The 19,775-nt window shown below is 42.9% G+C and overlaps 1 protein-coding gene across 2 annotated transcripts in view; it reads left to right on the top strand.

Moving 5' to 3' along the window:
• The window catches only part of LOC308099732 (WD repeat domain phosphoinositide-interacting protein 1-like), a 60,328-nt gene that overhangs the window by 20,942 nt on the left and 19,611 nt on the right, over positions 1-19,775 (top strand). Inside the window, exons 1-6 of one of the 2 annotated variants that reach the window (XM_080448479.1) lie at positions 968-1,068; positions 6,988-7,157; positions 12,855-12,951; positions 15,293-15,390; positions 17,435-17,527; positions 19,477-19,547. In XM_080448479.1, coding sequence (XP_080304605.1) covers positions 7,071-7,157; positions 12,855-12,951; positions 15,293-15,390; positions 17,435-17,527; positions 19,477-19,547 — 446 coding nt within the window. In that variant the 5' untranslated portion in view covers positions 968-1,068; positions 6,988-7,070. Of the gene's footprint in view, positions 1-967; positions 1,069-6,987; positions 7,158-12,854; positions 12,952-15,292; positions 15,391-17,434; positions 17,528-19,476; positions 19,548-19,775 lie in introns of those variants that run through there. The other variant, XM_080448478.1, reaches the window with a different exon arrangement.

Raw genomic sequence — 19,775 nt, 5'->3', positions numbered from 1 at the left:
GAGAGAGAGAGAGAGAGAGAGAGAGAGAGAGAGAGAGAGAGAGAGAGAGAGAGAGAGAGAGAGAGAGAGAGAGAGAGAGAGAGAGAGAGAGAGAGAGAGAGAGAGAGAGAGAGAGAGAGAGAGAGGTCGGTTAAAATGAATTGGAATAAAAACAAATGTATGTGTATTGGGTCTGACTCTGGATAGCATCCTAGTGAAATATCCTACAGTTTGTAATCCCTGGTCGGGGATCAATGTCTATAGGGTGAAAACCTCAACGATTTATGACAGCCGATTTCAAGAAATAAACTCCTGCCCTAATATAGCCAGAAGTTTAACGCATTGTGTTTCTCAACCAGCGTCCGGTTTAGGACCAAAGTAATGTTGCAAACAAAGACCAACTTAACCACCTCCTAGCTTTGACCTACTCGCGCTATTTTGGGCATCAATAATCGCAGATCTACAAGCTCACAACCGTTTTCTATTAACCATTAAAACCAGGAAAGCATCTGTGTCATTTAAAAAAAAAAACGTGTGTTGCCTATGTAGCAACACAGTTTTCAGGAAGCTCTTGTAGGATTTAGAACAGTGGTTCTCAACAATAGCAGATATGCAAGCTCACAGCACCACTTCGTGTCGCGGTGCGAGCTTGTACATCTGCTATTTTTGAGTTTGAACATGTTTGAGAAACACCGATTTAGAACTTTGGCATTTATAGAGTCGGCCTCGGTTCTTAATGGGGTAAATCTGCAATCTAGAGTTTGATGTCCTCCTGAGTCCTACCCGAGATTTGAACATGGGTCCGACTCAAACAAACAAATGCTATTCACTGAAACAAAGTTACATAGTGGAGCTTTAATCAACACAACATTCAGCTTCCAGTGTGAAGCCAGCTTAGTCTTTTCTCACTTGGAAAAATACATGTGTGTGTGTGTGTGTGTGTGCGTGTGTGTGCGTGCGCGTGTGTGCGTGTGTGTGACTGTGTGTGTGTGTGTGTGCGTTGCAGGTCATTGGCTGTGGGCACAGAGAGCGGCTACAAGCTGTTCTCTTTGACCTCGGTGGAGAAGCTGGACTGCATCCATGAGAGTGGTGAGTGAGTGATTCCTGTTTAAGACATTCAATCCGGGATAACGCATATACTGTGTCATTTTAGATTTGTTTTAGCTATAACCATTATTTTGTACTTTGGGCTGTTCAAAAATAGCAGATCTACAAGCTTGAATAGCGCGGCAGATCTGCTCATTTCTTTTGAAAAATAGTGACAATTTGTGCAAATCTTTGAATATATATGTTTTCTAAAGCAAACATTTCTTTAACTCAAACTCCTCCGTGTCATCAGCGCCCATACCCGAGGTGGGGTTGGTGAAAGGGCCTACTCTGTGTGGAGTTGGCATGTTCTCCCCGTGTCTCCTAGGGTAGTTTATACCCTCACAAAAAATGTAGTAAATCCTGGTCGCTATACCTTCTCCCCCTGGTCAGCCGGGGCGCCTGATGGAGGGGAAAGGAACTGGTTGGAATAACGTGTTCCTTCCACGCGCTACCTCTAAACGGGGAACCAAGGGCTTGATTTTCATCACATCATTAATCATTAATCCCTGAGGCGATTTCTGAAAAATGGTTTCTAAATCCTAACAGTTTTTTGAAAAAAATTGAAAAAAAATGTTTTCAAGATTTAAAAAAAATATACAAGCTCAAATATACACTCAGCGCTATGAGCTTGTATATCTGCTATTTTTGAATAGCCAGAGAAATCTAAAGTGACACAGATGCGTTCCAGGTCTTAGTGGGTTAATCATTAATCCGAGTGTACTACTCCTACAGGTCCCAAACTCTGCTTTCCAGGAACACGACGCGCTTTTCTTTCTCAGCATTCAGTATTTTCAGAGCCTGGAAAGCAGTAAAGTTCATCCATTATGCAATCGAGTTACTTTTTTTATTTCCTCGATTTCCCAATGCGTTTGTATTTAAGTTCCAAAAGTGAACACAAGTATAACTAAATGCATTCGAAATTAAATGAAAATGTTCTGAAAATACTTTTCTGGATTCCAATTCAAAAATGGCACAAAAAAAAAATCTGGATTCCAATTCAAAAATAGCAAAAAATAGCCGATCTACAAGCTCAAAACGCGTCGCAGTGCGACGCGTTTTGAGCTTGTAGATCGGCTATTTTTTGCTATTTTTGTGTGACATTACGGTACGGCATTCATTTATGAAAAAAAGTTAAAATACGGAGATAAGACGTGTCTGCCGGACAGTATGTGCGATGTGTCCCTCTGGAGTGAGTGTGGAAATATAGAGTGGCCCCTCTACATCATTGGTTCTCAAAGTGGGGTCCGGGGACCCCCAGGGGTCCTTGAGGGGGGTTCATGGGGGTCCCCAGCAAAATGTGTGAATATAGCATCACAATAATTTAAACCTTTTATACTTTGGCTATTCAAAAATAGCAGATCTACAAGCTCATAGCGCGGCACCGAGTGCCGCGCTATGCGCTTGTAGATCTGCTATTTTTGAAAGATCTTGAAGATTCGTGCAAATCTTTGAATATATTTCTTTTAAAGCGACATTTTAACACAAACCTTTGCTTCTGGGGGGTCCCTGGCACAACATATGTTCAGATGGGGGTCCGCGGCCAAATATATATCAATTTGGGGGTCCCTGGCATGAAAAGGTCTTAGAAGCACTGCTCTGCCTCATCAAAGTTGCATCAGCCCTGCTCCAGGCTATAAGGCACGGTAGAACCTCACTGCTCCAGGCTATAAGGCACGGTAGAACCTCACTGCTTCAGGCTATAAGGCACGGTAGAACCTCACTGCTTCAGGCTATAAGGCACGGTAGAACCTCACTGCTCCAGGCTATAAGGCACGGTAGAACCTCACTGCTTCAGGCTATAAGGCACGGTAGAACCTCACTGCTTCAGGCTATAAGGCACGGTAGAACCTCACTGCTCCAGGCTATAAGGCACGGTAGAACCTCACTGCTTCAGGCTATAAGGCACGGTAGAACCTCACTGCTCCAGGCTATAAGGCACGGTAGAACCTCACTGCTCCAGGCTATAAGGCACGGTAGAACCTCACTGCTCCAGGCTATAAGGCACGGTAGAACCTCACTGCTCCAGGCTATAAGGCACGGTAGAACCTCACTGCTCCAGGCTATAAGGCACGGTAGAACCTCACTGCTCCAGGCTATAAGGCACGGTAGAACCTCACTGCTTCAGGCTATAAGGCACGGTAGAACCTCACTGCTCCAGGCTATAAGGCACGGTAGAACCTCACTGCTCCAGGCTATAAGGCACGGTAGAACCTCACTGCTCCAGGCTATAAGGCACGGTAGAACCTCACTGCTCCAGGCTATAAGGCACGGTAGAACCTCACTGCTTCAGGCTATAAGGCACGGTAGAACCTCACTGCTCCAGGCTATAAGGCACGGTAGAACCTCACTGCTCCAGGCTATAAGGCACGGTAGAACCTCACTGCTCCAGGCTATAAGGCACGGTAGAACCTCACGGTAGAACCTCACGTGAAGAACAGACCATGTACAATGTGTTCACAGCCAGTGGTGGAAAAAGTACTCCAATGTTTTACTTTAAGTAAAAGTATCAACACTGCAATGCAGAAATACTCTTGTTACAAGTAAAGGTCCGGAATTCAAAATTGACCAAAAGTAAAAGTACAAAAATGTTTGAAAATATCCGATCTACAAGCTCACAACGCGTCGCAACGCGACGCGTTGTGAGCTTGTAGATCGGCTATTTTCAAATAGCCTAGGTATAAAATAAAGTTAAAGTGGTTAATGTATGTTTTATAATATCATAATTTATATCTGAAAAGTAACTTGTAACTAAAGTCTTCAAATAATTGTAGTGGAGTAAAGTACCTCTGAGATGTAGTGGAGTAGAAGTAAAAGTATTAGAAATGGGAAATACTCAAGTAAAGTACAAATACCTCAAAATTGTACTCAAGTACAGTACTTAAGTAAATGTACTTAGTTACTTTCCACCACTGTTCACAGCTAAACAACATCAGTGTCAGGGTTTGGGGAGAGGCTGGTTACATGTCATTGGGATTTATGTAATCAGTTTACCAAAAAAAAAAAAGTAACATTATTAGACCAGATTACTTAAAAAAAAGGGTAATTGGATTATAGTTACATTGTCAAGGAAGCTTGATTACATCTTTTTGATTAGATCTATGGTAATGGCTGAGAGCTCACAATGCGTCACGATGCGACGCATTGTGAGCTTGTAGATCTGCTATTTTCAAAAAATATATATACATTTGAAAACTTGAAATGCGACATTCTGTATAATGATTACTTTTACTTGTGGTACTTTAAGTACATTTTGATGGCAATACTTTTATACTTTTACTCAAGTAAATTTAGAATTCCGGACTTTCACTTGTAACAAGAGTATTCCTACATTGCAGTATCGATACTTTTACTTAAGTAAAATATTAGAGTACTTTTTCCACCACTGCCACGACCCCCCCCTGCTAGCTAAATACTTACACTTACATACATACATACATACATACATACATACATACATACATACATACATACATACATACATACATACACTGTGTCTGTTCTTAACGGGCCTGAAAATTAAGGCCCGGAACTGACGGCCTGTGTTCTCTCCTCCTCTCCTCCGTGTCATCAGTGCCCATACCCTAGGTGGGGTTGGCGAAAGGGCCTTCTCTGTGTGGAGTTTGCATGTTCTCCCCGTGTCTCCTAGGGTAGTTAATACCCTCACAAAAACATGTAGTAACCCTATACCGCTATACCGCCATAGTCGCTATACCGCCCCCTCCCCCGTGACAGCCGGGGCGCCTGATGGAGGGGAAAGGAACTGGTAAGAATAACGTGTTCCTTCCACACGCTACGTCCTACCGGGGGAAACTCTCCCCTGTCAGGTGACAAGAAGGTCAGTTGGCTCTCATGCATTGAAGGAGGCATGAGCTCGGCTCTGGGCTCCCTTGGCTGGCTGGGGGGAGTGTAGCGCCCAGGATCACTTAGAAAATTGGCACTGGGTGAAAAAAAGGGTTACAAAATTGTGGGATAAAAAAATTCATAAAAATATATGTAGGGGTCCTTGGCATGAAAAAGGTTGAAACCCACTGGTTTAGAGGATAATATCACACTTACCATAATTCCACTGAACTGGTGGGATGAATATCCATCTGCGTTGCCCTGTTCACACGTTTATATATAAAGTCCTAAATATTTAGTCTGGTTTCATCCAAACAGTGTTGAAGTGTTTGTTCTTTGTTCATGATGTTGGGGAAAAGGAACAACAGAATGGTATGTTTACAGTATGACTCTATAGCAGGCAGAGCTGTCTAGAAGAGAGTCTGTGTGTTTGTCTGTTTTTTTTTGTTTTGTTTTTTGTAGCAGTGTTGATTTCGTCGTCTAAAACTATGATGAAAAAATGTTGGTCGACTACCTTTTTTCACTGAGGAATACTAAATAAAAACTAAATAAAAACGAGATAAAAACTGAGCTATGATGACTAAAACGAACTCAAACTATATTGACAATTTCGTCAACGAATAAAAACTAGACTAAAATGTTAGTGAGGGATCTAGTGGAGAGGAGATCCAGTAGAACTAAAAGACAAGTCATTTTATGTTTGGTTGCGCTCGGGTGTTGTGCTCTGAAAATAGCAGATCTACAAGCTCGCTTGTAGATCTGCTATTTTTCACCAAGTGTAAAATCAAGTGTAAAACGACGCCATCAAGGCACCGCTAAAATACATTATAGTCGACTAAATCAACTGTAGATTTAGTCGACTATAATCTTATGATATTTAGTCGACTGAAACTAGACAAAAACTAAAGCGTTTCAGATGACTAAAATATGACTAAAACTGAATGGAATTTGACTCAAAAGACTATGACTAAAACTAAATCAAAATGTGCTCTCAAAATCAACACACTCGCAAATGGCCGGAGCGATCAGAGCCAAATGTTCTTTCTTTTTTAACTTTAATTTTGTAAGGGAAGTAAATGGGGCTCAGATCTGTCTGAGACAGAAGGACTGGCCAATCGCTGGAGCGAGTTAGAACGTGACTAGGTTTTGGACGTAGCATGGATGAGATATAAGGTGGTGATTTTCCAACCAGGGCTTTATAAATAAAAAAAGATGCCAATGGCTATTGCGTCTCTCGGTCAAAGAAGACCGGCCCACCTTATCACACAAGGCACAGTGATGGGTGTTGTAGCTATCACCAGTAATACATGAACCAGGGAGCAGCCTTTTCAAAATACTACTGTGCAAATTGCTATAAAGTGCACAAACATCATTAACTCTTTGACTGCGGACGACGCGATAACGCGTCAAGTGCTACTTTGTCCAGTTGGCCGTCGACGTGTTCGACGCGCTGGACGCGCGTTCATTGTTTAATCTCTGATTGCGCTATGCTGCTTAATATTCAATGTTATTCTCGAGTTCCACTTACTTCACGGACATCTGCATCCGGCTTCATGACCTGGATTCCGTTTCCGTTTTTTGATTTTTTTCCCCAGTCATTTTCGTCCAAAATAGGTAAATAAACGGGTTTTCACACGGTATAACGGACAAACGGACAGGTTCTCTTCTATAATCTATGGTCTGGGTGACGATCAGTCATCGCCGTCGTGTATCACATCGTAATTTTGGCCGATCAAAACAATCTGGGACGACGTCACATCCGTTTTCATGTTTTTCCCTGTCTAATCTATCAAGAAGGGTGAGACAGACCCAACGACCTGATCAAGTTGTCATGTGCTGCTCTCTAGTGGCGGATTTGTGCTGGGTCTTTACATTATGTGTCCTTAAATTATTTTCATGAGAAAAATTCAAAATATAAAAATAAAAAAACACGAAAATTGCTGGCACTGGGGGAGTACTTTATGAAAATACTCTGGCAGTCAAAGAGTTAACAGAGGACCTCTCTCTGTTACAAGGAGCTTCTTCGTTTTAATGACCCACATTTCCCTTCCTGTTCGTCCCCCCCCCCCCCCCCCCTAGTGGACACCCCAGACGTTTACATCGTGGAGCGGCTGTTCTCCAGCAGCCTGGTGGTGGTGGTCTGCACGTCCGTGCCTCGACGCATGAACGTCTACCACTTCAAGAAAGGCACGGAGATCTGCAACTACAGCTACTCCAACCACATCCTGGCCGTCAGGCTCAACAGACAGGTGAGTCAGTCAGTGTGGGGGGGGCAGTGGCTCAGGGGTAGAGCGGCCCGGTAGAGCGGCCGGACGGAAGCCGCGAGGTTTCCACGGTTCGATCCCGGGCTCCCCCAGAAGAGTTAGTGTCGAAGAAGTGTCCTTGAGCAAAGACACTGAACCCCTAATTTCCTCATTTTAACACATTGAATGCCAAAAACGGTCCGGACCGTTTTTGAGGGTCCAAACGAGAAGTGCCGAAAACGGTCCGGACCGTTTTTGACCCAATTCTATTTTTATACGAGTGGCCCACGTGGGGCGCTAAAACGAAACTTTGACATCACCCAAGGAGTTTCTGAGAAGAAGAGGCTGGATGTGGCTCCATGTCAAAAATCCTTCCGGTCGGCGTTTTCAATGTTAGCTCCTTGACTAAAAGCTTAATATCTCCATTTCTTTTTAACGTGGTGGAAACAAGCCGTTTTCGATCGGCGATCACGCTGCAATGGAGGGTCGCGTTGGAAATATTATTGTTCCAGGCGTTAGTCGGGACCCTCCGCCGTCTCGCACGCACGCTTTGTTTACATGCACTTCCGCGTCAGGGCTTTTACAGCACGAAACGTATAACGCAAGTGGATGGAAGAAATGCAGGCACTCAACGTATAATATTTTAATAAACCTCTGGCACCCAATGTGTTAACTCACTGAGTGCCAGAATTATTTCTGGCTATGTTGTCCCAGAGATTTTTTCAAAGTAAAATAAAAAGTGCTTAGGAAGCGAGATACAGCCTTTTTCAGTTCTAAGTTAAACAAGGAGTGGATGGAGCTGCAAATCTTCAGATAATGATATCTTGGGTTCAGAATTTTTTTCTCCCAAAAAAATGTTTTTTAAAGAAATTTAAAAAACACGTGAAACACGTGAAACACGTGATTGGCACGTTGCACCATAGCGGTGAAACACGTGAAACACGTGATTGGCACGTTGCACCATAGCGGTAAAACACGTGAAACACGTGAATAGCACTCAATGAGTTAAGCAGGTTGGTGCCTCGCATGGTTTCCTACGCCATCGGTGTGTGAATGTGTGTGTGAATGGGTGACTGTAATGCACAATCTATGTAAAGCGCTTTGGATAAAAGCGCTATATAAATGCACCATTTACCATTTACCAGTGTTGATTTTGACAGCAAGTTTTGATTTAGTTTTAGTCATAGTCTTTTGAATAAAATTCCATTTAGTTTTAGTCATATTTTAGTCATTCTGAAATGTTTTAGTTTTTGTCTAGTTTCAGTCGACTAAATATCCTAAGATTATAGTCGACTAAATCTACAGTTGATTTAGTCGACTAAAATGTATGTTGGCGGTGCCTTGATGGCGTCGTAACGGCTGATTTTACACTTGGTTTGCGCTCTGAAGATAGCAGATCTACAAGCTCAAAACGCGTTGCAGCGCGTCGCGTTGTGAGCTTGTAGATCGGCTATTTTCAGAGCGCAACACCCGAGCACAACCAAACATACAATGACTTTTAGTTCTACTGGATCTCTTCTCCACTAGATCCCTCACTAACATTTTAGTCTAGTTCTTATTTGTTGACGAAATTGTCAATATATTTAGTCTTAGTTTTAGTCATCGTAGCTTCGTTTATATTTAGTTTTTATCTAGTTTTCGTCAGTGAAAAAAGGTAGTCGACCAACAGTTTTCGTCATAGTTTTAGTCGACGAAATCAACACTACAGGTGAGGAGATAACCGTCTCAAATGTATGAAAATATTTTGAAAGTAGCAGATCTACAAGCTCACAATGCGTTGCATCGCCCTGAGCTGAGCACATTAGCTCTTGAAACGGGCCCCCAGGACCTTAAGGCCGCCCCCCTGCATAGAACACTACCTGTATGTAAGCTGATCAGATCTTTGTGGAGCTAAACATTCAAATATGTGCGTCTTCAGTCAGCCGTGGATTCAAACTTCAGCCATAGACCAAGTTTAAACTTCTATTCATACACAGGCAACTGGTGGCCCGGGGGGCCTCATGCGGCCCCCACCTTCACTTAATGCGGCCCGCATGTTAATATCAGAATACTGATATATCATTGATTTCAGCTGTTACGATTCCAAACATGCAAACATGACCCGCTTTAATTACTTCAGTCTGTATTAGTAGCTTTTTCACTTTTTTTTAGTAGATATTTCACTTTCAAAAAAACTTTTGGTCATTTTATCATCTACTCAGGCCTTTGTGAGTCCCCCAGACAGTTTTTAAGTTGCTTGATTCAATATTTAGATATTTGATATTCATTTTATCAGACACGCCTCCTTCCTATACAAACCCATTGTAATTTCAAACTCCATTTTACCCATGTTAGATTCTTCGAAAACACCCGTCCTCGGTTCTGGTGACTCACCCTGCCCTCCTAATGCGTGAGGGGGCCGTGTTTTTCTGATTATTTTTTTCATTTATTTTATTTTATTTTTTTATTGTATTTTATTTTTTTCATTTTCAAAAAAATATATAAAAAATACATGAAAAAAGTAATTGAAAAAACACGGCCCCCTCGCGTGTTAGGGGGGCGGTATGAGTCACCAGAACCAAGGACGGGTGTTTTTGATGAATCTAACATGGTTAAAATGGAGTTTGAAGTTACAATGGGTTTGTATAGGAAGGGGGCGTGTCTGATTAAATTAATATCAAATATCTAAATACTGAATAGAGCAACTTATAAACTGTCTGGGGGGCTCACAAAGGCCTGAGTAGACGATAAAATGACCAAAAGCTTTTTTGAAAGTGAAATATCCCTTTAATGACTAGTATTACAATTGTGTTGTCCAATGTATTTGTATTTAAGTTCATAAAGTTAAAATTAGTATAACTAAATGCATTTTTTTAAAATGTTACTTTTCAGGATTCCAATTCAAAAGTAGTACAAAAAAAATACTTTTGTGTGACATAGAATGGCGAAAAGACTTAAAATACGGAGAGACAGTATATGCAATGTGGCATACGGAGAGACAGTATATGCAATGTGGCATACGGAGAGACAGTATATGCAATGTGGCCCTCTGGAGTGAGTGTGGAAATATAGTGGCCCCTCTCTCTCCATCATCAAAGTTGTTCTAGTTGAACAACATTATAACAACATTATAACAACATTATAACAACATTATAACACAGAGAAGAAGAGCTGAGATAGGAGTAGAGCTACGTTTTTATCCCGTTCTCCTGGTCCTGTACATGGCTATATATATACTTAACATTATAACAACATTATAACACAGAGAAGAAGAGCTGAGATAGGAGTAGAGCTACGTTTCTATCCCGTTCTCCTGGTCCTGTACATGGCTATATATATACTTAAGATATTTGTCATATCTGCCCTTTGATTACGAAGCATAAAAGGCAAATGCATTAATTTATTTATTTAGAACACATGAATGGAAATGTTATTCATGTGTTCCAACGTTCAACGGCCAAACGCACAATTACATCGTTAAATCACAATTGTTTGAGTGACAATTAATGGTCACCTTAAACTCCGTGACAGCCAGGGCGCTCGGGTGGCTCAGTGGTGAAGTCCCTGCCCACCACCACGGAGGTTGTGGGTTAGAATCTGCCGTGGTGCGTCCGGCTTTGTCCAGCGTCTACACCAACACCATTGGCCCGTGGTCGGGGGAGGAGGAGGAGGAGGAGGAGGGTGTTATCGGTCATTACACATACTCCTACGGGCTGGGGGGGGGGGAGCATGTCAGTGGGGAGTGTTGGGCGGGAGGAGTAGGAACGAAGGCTCTACGTCCTCTCGGTGGGGGCTCCTCACTGGTAGGTGAGTCAGTAGGATATAGAACAGCAGTGACAACACAGAGATGTGTGTGGAGAGGAATTAATTGGCAGAACGACTACATTGGGGAGAAAAAGGGGTCAAAAATAATTGGCTACTCTAAAAGTTTTTTTTAAAGAAAATAATAAAAAAATGTTTTCAAGATTTTTCAAAGATAGCAGATCTACAAGCTCATGGCGCGGCACCCGGTGCCGCGCTATGAGCTTGTAGATCTGCTATCTTTGAATAGCCAAAGAATTCTAAAGTGACACAGATGCGTTCCAGGTCTTTAATGGGTTAAGGAATTTTGTGACTAAAACCTTCAACAAGCACAAAAAAGGAGCCTCTCTTTAAAACTCACTTTTTACAAACACTTTGCATGTGGCCGTGTGGGGCCGTTGTGGTCCTAATTGAACTAAACGCGTGTGAAGGGAGGTGGTCACCTGCTGACCACCAATTATGACACAGCGATGATCTCATTAAACTGGCCAAACCCTTCCTTCCAAATGTACATTTGGAAAGCGGCAGTGGCTCAGGGGTAGAGTGGTCGGTAGAGCGGCCGGATGGGGGGAACCGTGAGGTTTCCAGTTCGATCCCGGGCTCCCCCAGAGTTAGGCTACGTTTAGACGAGGACGATCAGAACAGAAAACGACAAAGTGCCGTACCGTCGTCACTTTTTTTCCCGCATCTACATGGAGACGCTCCAGTGAGGTTCTAACGCTGTAGTTTGCATGCCAGGTGGCGCGTGTCGGTGTGACTCGCTGCCATACAGACAGTCACGCATGCGTAGAACCACTTCCGTTCTACTTCCTTTATTTACATACACGCAGAACAGCGTGGTTCAACTTAGGGTTGCCATGTCTGCTTATTATAAGCGACTTTGGGCTTGTTTTTCCTGTAAAGTTGCTTGTAAAATTAGTTGCGCGTTGCGGTTTTTTGGGCTTGTTTTGGTTTTTTTTATTTATTTTTTTATTGTTTAAACAGTCCTCAAACATGTGCATGTCAAATTATTGTATTTCTTGTCAGAGCGCCCTTCTGAATTACAAACATACTTTTCAAGATCTTTTTGAAAATAGACGATCTAAAAGCTCACCAAGTGTCGCAAATGCAACACTTTGTGAGCTTGTAGATCTGCTATTTTCAAATAGCCAATGTATTGTATAGTGCTCATGTAGCCTAGTCGCTTCTTTTGGGCTTGTTTTCATAGAACTGGCTGCTTATTTCTCTCACAGGGTCTGGCAATAGTGGCTCTACGGCTCTGGACGAGAGCCTACGTGAGACATAACGTCACACTTTTGCGGATTCCCCTGTATTGCACGTTTAGATGGAGACGCGAGGTTGAGCGTTTTCAAAGATTTCCACCCTGGAAGGTGGTTTCACTTTGTTGCGGATTCAAGCCCCGCAAAACAACTTTCCCGTGTAAACGGACGGCACATCTGATACTTTATTTTGCCGTTTTCTGTAGAGACGGTCCTCGTGTAAACGGCACCTTAGTGTCCTTGAGCAAGACGCTGAACCCCTAATTGCTCCCGATGAGCAGGTTGGTGCCTTGCATGGTTTCCTCCGCCATCGGTGTGTGAATGTAATGCACAATCTATGTAAAGCGCTTTGGATGATAGCGCTATATAAATGCACCATTTACATTTTACATTTTACATTTGGTCTCTTAGATATGGTACATAGTAGCTCATCCAGAATTAAATATTGCATCATAGCCACTAACCAGTGTATTGGTAAATGTTAAATTAAGACCGGGAACGCATCTGTGTCATTTTTAGATTTCTTTGGCTTTTAAAAAATATATAAAAAAGAAATCTAAAAAAATGACCCAGATCCTTCCCCGGTGTAAAAGGGGCTTTAGAACGGTGTTACGGGCCTAGTGCTGGATGCTAATAGCCTGAGGTGTGTTTGTGTGTGTTTCAGAGGCTGGTGGTTTGTCTGGAGGAATCCATCTACATCCACAACATCAAAGACATGAAACTTCTGAAGACGCTGCTGAACACTCCACCCAACCCCTCAGGTATAGAACCCTACAGCCCACCCCCTCAGGTATAGAACCCTACAGTCAACCCCTCAGGTATAGAACCCTACAGCCCAACCCCTCAGGTATAGAACCCTACAGTCAACCCCTCAGGTATAGAACCCTACATCCCAACCCCTCAGGTATAGAACCCTACAGTCAACCCCTCAGGTATAGAACCCTACAGTCAACCCCTCAGGTATAGAACCCTACATCCCAACCCCCTCAGGTATAGAACCCTACATCCCAACCCCTCAGGTATAGAACCCTACAGTCAACCCCTCAGGTATAGAACCCTACATCCCAACCCCCTCAGGTATAGAACCCTAAAGTCAACCCCTCAGGTATAGAACCCTACATCCCAACCCCCTCAGGTATAGAACCCTACAGCCCAACCCCTCAGGTATAGAACCCTACATCCCAACCCCCTCAGGTATAGAACCCTACAGCCCAACCCCTCAGGTATAGAACCCTACAGCCCAACCCCCTCAGGTATAGAACCCTACAGTCAACCCCTCAGGTATAGAACCCTAAAGTCAACCCCTCAGGTATAGAACCCTACATCCCAACCCCTCAGGTATAGAAACCTACATCCCAACCCCTCAGGTATAGAACCCTACATCCCAACCCCCTCAGGTATAGAACCCTACAGTGAACCCCTCAGGTATAGAACCCTACAGCCAACCCCTCAGGTATAGAACACCAAGGGATAGTTGCATAATAACATGCAGTGTTTCTCAAACTTTTTTCACGTCAAGGACCCCCAAATTGACACTTATTAGCCCGCGGACCCCCATTTCAAAAGATATGCCTCAGGGACCCCCATAAGAGAAGATTTTTTTACTGCTCTTAGCAGTGATTCTCAACCATTTTAATTTCAAGGGCGTTTGACATGCATTAGAGGCTACGGACCCCCATTTAATGGCATTTCTATCACTTGGACCGCGATTTATATTGTAAAATCTATGTCAATGTAACTCTGAGAGTGTACAAATGGAACCAAAAGGACCCGTTAGGGTCCATTTGGTTCCATTTGTACACTCTCTGAGTTACAGACCCATAAGGGTCCATTTTGTGCCTAATCTATCATTTAGCTGGGGACCCCCTGGAACTCCCTCAAGGACCCCTGGGGGTCCCCGGACCCCACTTTGAGAACCAATGATTTACTTAACCCATTTAGACCTGAGGCCGATTCTAAAAACGCCTTCTAAATCCTGACCTCCTGAAGTTTTCTGAAAAACTTACAACAAATGTATGTTGCTATATACTCAGGGGTGCACATAACTGGTGCGCATGCGCACCCAAAATAGATAATGCGCGGCACATCAGACGACGCGAGGCGCTTTTGCGTACCAACAGCTGGGACAGGACTTTCCAAGCTTTTATTTTTTATCAAAACTAAAAAATAAAAGCGAGGAGATCGAGGGCAAGGAATTCACTTCCTGAAGCCACACTCACACAATCGCGCTAAAGCACGCGTCGGCCCCATGTACAGCCATTAGGCGCGGGGTGAGGGGACGCATGCTGCACGTGATTGTGTGCGTGTTGCCTCGCATCGACTCGCAGCTCGCAGCGGCTGTTCGAGGCACTTGTCACCGATGATGAACGCACCGTAATGGTGCAAAATATGCCGTGAACGTCCCAATCTGGCGGATGAAAGCAGCGCAGCACAGGGCACCAACCTTGGGGGGTTCACCAAACGGCGTGAGAAGAAAAAAAACGGCGACAAACGGCGGAATTGGGAAGCAGAGCGTCCTTTTTTTTCTCGTGCAGCACCCGCCCCCCCCGTTGACAAAACTGTCCCAGTGGGCACCGTGCTGAATCCCCCCCCCCCCGTTGACAAAACGGGACGGTACCATTTATTTGGTGCGGACCAAGTCACATCTCCAGGTGCTTTTCTGAGTACTAGACCTAAAAAGTTATGTGCACCCCTGTATATACTGTACATAGCAACAAGAACCCCGAGGGGGGTCCGCGATGTATTTCAACCACGTTAATAACAACACTTCTGCATGTGGCCCCATGGCTCTGTGTCGTTTACAGACAGTTGCCAGGTTTAGCAAGAGAAACAAGCAACCTGGTTAATCAAAACAACCGCAAAATAAGCCAGCCCTTCAATCCGCGGCGTCCCGAATTTTCTTTTTCATACATTTGAAAACATTCTGAGTAATGAGTACTTTAATTTTTTTTGTACTTTAAGTACATTTTGAATTCCAGACTTTTATTTGTAACAGAGTACTTCTGCATTGCAGATTCGATACATTTACTTAAGTAGAAAACATTTGTGTACCTTTTCCACCACTGCTAGTAAGTTCTCTTCATGTCTGTGCTCTCTCCTCAGGTCTATGTGCTCTTTCCATCAACCATTCCAACTCATACCTGGCCTACCCTGGCAGTGCCACCATGGGAGAGATCATAGTGTACGATGCCAACAACCTGGTGAGAACACTGGACAACCAGACATGTTGCTGCTCTGTACACATTTTACATGTTACATTCATACTGTCGGTTTGACACTTTAAAGGTAGGTTAAGTGATGCTTTAAAGGTAGGTTAAGTGATATTTTAAAGGTAGGGTAAGTGATATTTTAAAGGTAGGTTAAGTGATGTTTTAAAGGTAGGGTAAGTGATATTTTAAAGGTAGGGTAAGTGATGTTTTAAAGGTAGGGTAAGTGATATTTTAAAGGTAGGTTAAGTGATGTTTTAAAGGTAGGTTAAGTGATATTTTAAAGGTAGGGTAAGTGATGTTTTAAAGGTATGGTAAGTGATATTTTAAAGGTAGGTTAAGTGATGTTTTAAAGGTATGGTAAGTGATATTTTAAAGGTAGGTTAAGTGATGTTTTAAAGGTAGGTTAAGTGATATTTTAAAGGTAGGGTAAGTGATGTTTTAAAGGTAGGTTAAGTGATGTTTTAAAGGTAGGTTAAGTGATATTTTAAAGGTAGGTTAAGTGATATTTTAAAGGTAGGGTAAGTGATATTTTAAAGGTAGGGTAAGTGATATTTTAAAGGTAGGGTAAGTGATATTTTAAAGGTAGGGTAAGTGATATTTTAAAGGTAGGGTAAGTGATATTTCTAAGGTAGGGTAAGTGATATTTTAAAGGTAGGTTAAGTGATATTTTAAAGGTAGGGTAAGTAATATTTTATGGTCAAAACAAAAGTTTTTTGTTAAAAGGTTAAAGCACTATAATGTGATAATAATCATTACTATAGCGTGTTTGTTCAGTAACAGGAGTCTCCATGTCTCTCCAGCTCTTTAACTCTTTGACTACCAGAGTATTTTCATAATATACTCACCCAGTGCCAGCGATTTTCGTGTTTTTATAACCTTTTCAACCGGTCACAGAAATGTTATATCCATTATGATCCATCGTCTGACCGTGTGTATAAACAAACACGATCCATGTACCAGCCCCCAGAGGGTTAGCCTCGGTCCCAGCCTCACTCATCTGCGTTTCACTATCTGCAAAGAGAAGAGCCTGGTCACGACCTAAAGCAGCGAGCGTCTAGGAAGTCCTGAGTGGACAGGATTTCCGTCGTACGCGTTCCCCCCGGAAACGATTTTTTTGTTACCAATCACAACTCTGGTTTCATTCACGGGGAATGTTAACAGATTTGTAAAGCATCAACGTCATTTCCTTGGGCGGTACCTCCGTCAAATTCAACCATTTCCGGTTGTCACTTACTAGACAACCAACAGCCCAGGTCTTGCCCAGCGTGCCAGAGGGTTAGGTTTACAGAGCCGAGCTGTCGTGAGGTAGTTTTCACCAGCGCAACCAGGCTGCAGGCACCATATACCGTCAATAATGCACAATCAGCCAATCAGGAGAGAGTACCCATTTATCAGCTTCATTTTTTATAGTGTTTCAGTTCCAATTTTGTGTCTGCTAATTTTTTTAAGGTGGTTTTTATAAAAAGTCTGATTTGATGAAAGTCGATATGCAAAGTAGAACATGTTACTTAATAGTTTTTTTTTAAAATTGAATGATTGATTGAAATCTTCAAAACGGCACGGTCAAACATTATGGCTGAAAGGATAACACAACAAAGTCCTGGAGACTCACATGGTTTAATAGATGATGTCAGGACATTCAGGACATGGCAGAGTAGTAGAATGTTCTAGATCTGGGTCCTAGTTGGAGTACAACAATCTGATATACACTGTTTTCATTAGAAAGATAACACTCTTTATCAACATTAATATCATTGTGATTTTAAACCTTAACTCTCTCTCTCCCTCCCCTCTCTCCCTCTCTCTCTCTCTACCTCTCTCTCTCCCTCTCTCTCTTTCTCTCTCTCCCCCTCCTCTCTCTCTCTCTCTCTCTCTCTCTCTCTCTCTCTCTCTCTCTCTCTTTTTCTCTCCCCCCCTCCCCTCTCTCTCTCCCCCCCTCTCTCTCTCCCTCTCTCTCTTTCTCTCTCTCCCCCTCTCTCTCTCTCTCTCTCTCTCTCTCTCTCTCTCTCTCTCTCTCTCTCTCTCTCTCTCTCAGAGCACAGTGACCATGATTCCGGCTCATGACAGTCCGCTTGCAGCGCTCACCTTCAACGGTTCTGGCACCAAGCTCGCCAGCGCCTCTGAGAGGGTGAGAGAGGCACTGCAGCTGAGTCTCTACATCATCTCATATTATCTCAGATTACAGCCTAATAATCCATAATCCATCTCGTTATAAACCGCGTGATGACAACCAAGCACCTCTAGGCTCCGGGTTACTAACGTGACACACAGCAGGCACTGTTGTTCCATTTTAACCCATAAAAACCGGGAACGACTTTAACCATTGTTTTATACTTTGGGCTATTCAAAAATAGCAGATATACAAGCTCATAGCGCGGCACCGAGTGCCGCGCTATGAGCTTGTAGATCTGCTATTTTTGAAAAATCTTGAAAATGTGTGCAAATCTTTGAATATATAGTATATATATACTATATATTCTTTAAACCGAACATTTTTTACTCAAATCTTTGCTGCTGGTGGGGGTCCCTGGAACAAAATATTTTGAGATGGGGGTCCGTGGCCAAATACATATCATTTTGGGTGATATATGATATTATTATAGCAACAACATACGTTTGAAAAAAATAATAATGTGAGGATTTTGAAGACATTTGTAGAATCCCCCAGAAGCAAAGATACGTTCTAGGGGGCGCGTGCACTGTACCGCGCCGTACCTTGTGCGTGAAGAAATTACTGGTCACACGCCGTCCTACTCCGTGTGGCCTCCATCATGACACCACTTTGTATAGCACCTTTCATGACATGAAATGCAGCTCAAAGTGCTAGAATAAAGAGCAAGAATAAAGCACAGTATGAGTGCTTTACAGAAAAAAACCACAAATAATTTAACAATAAAGCAACAAAGAAAAGGAAAAAGTTTTTAAACAACATTTAAAAAAAAATATATAGCAAAAAGGGCAGTGAGTCAGGCAAAACAGTGAGGACATGAATAACAAAATATTAAATCTTAATTACTTAGAGCAGTGGTTCTCAACCAGTGGTCCGGGGACCACCAGTGGTCCTTGAGGGGGTTCCAGGGGGTCCCCAGCTAAATGATGGATATGAACCAAATGGACCCTAACGGTCCATTTGGTTCCATTTGTACACTCTCAGAGTTAAATTAACATTGATTTTACAATGGGGGTCCCAGAGATAGAAATGCCATTAAATGGGGGTCCGTAGCCTCTAATGCATGTCAAACTGGGGGTCCTTGAAATTAAAATGGTTGAGAATCACGGCTAGAGCCGTAAAAAAATCTTCTCTTATCCGGGGTCTCCGGGCATATCTTTTCAAATGGGGGTCCATGATAATATGTGTCAATTTGGGGGTCCTTGACGCGAAAAAGGTTGAAAACTAAATATGCGAATAATATGTTTTTTCTTAAAACCTTATAAAGTCAATGCAAGCTTCCACACCAGTTTCGCGGAGCGAAAAAAGTGTCTTTTAATTATTCGGAATGAGTCCGAATTTTGCGTATATTCGCATATTCGCCGGTGTGTAACCGCCTTTAGAGCAAACAGGGTCCCACCAGAACCTCTGTCAGGATGTGGGACGATGTTTGTAGTATCTGGTCGCCTGGATTCTCCCGTTAGAAATCAAAACACACATCAGTCTGTCTGTCTGTCTGTCTGTCTGTCTGTCTGTCTGTCTGTCTGTCTGTCTGCCTGTCTGCCTGCCTGCCTGCCTGCCTGCCTGTCTGTCTGTCTGTCTGTCTGTCTGTCTGCCCGTTTTTCACTTTCCCCGAATGTCAGCTCTTTATTAGCGTTTTTGTGTTCGCTGGCTCCCGGGTTGCCAAATCATGTGCGTGAAACAAGCGCCGGTGTTGCCACATCCGTGAAACAAGCGGCGGACCATGACGCACTTTGGGTGTTGGTCTAGTTTATTTAATTTGCTGTGTGGTCAAGGTGCTCATAATGAAACATTTATCACTTGCCATCAGATACCCTGTATGAATATCCTTCTGTCCTCTCTCTCTCTCTCTCTCTCTCTCTCTCTCTCTCTCTCTCTCTCTCTCTCTCTCTCTCTCTCTCTCTCAGGGCACAGTAATCAGAGTATTTTCCATTCCCGAGGGTCAGCGTCTCTTTGAGTTCCGGCGGGGAATGAAGAGGTGAGAGTTCAAACATATTGAATAAAGTACACACAGAGGATGATGCAACGGACACCAAAACCTGCAAGAATTAAGTCCTACCAGCAGGAAACATCTGCTTTCTTTCTAATGTAGTGATGTAGTGGAGTAGAAGTAAAAGTAGTGTCTATGCGAAATACTCCAGTAAACATATATTCCTCCAAAAGTGTACTTAAGTACAGTACTTGAGTAAATGTACTGTACTGTTAC

The sequence above is a fragment of the Gymnoscopelus braueri genome (genome assembly GCF_963280865.1).
Source record: "Gymnoscopelus braueri genome assembly, chromosome: 13".
NCBI lineage: Eukaryota > Metazoa > Chordata > Actinopteri > Myctophiformes > Myctophidae > Gymnoscopelus > Gymnoscopelus braueri.
The sequence above is the reverse complement of the archived record's forward strand: the minus strand, read 5'-3'. Positions and strand labels throughout refer to the sequence as shown.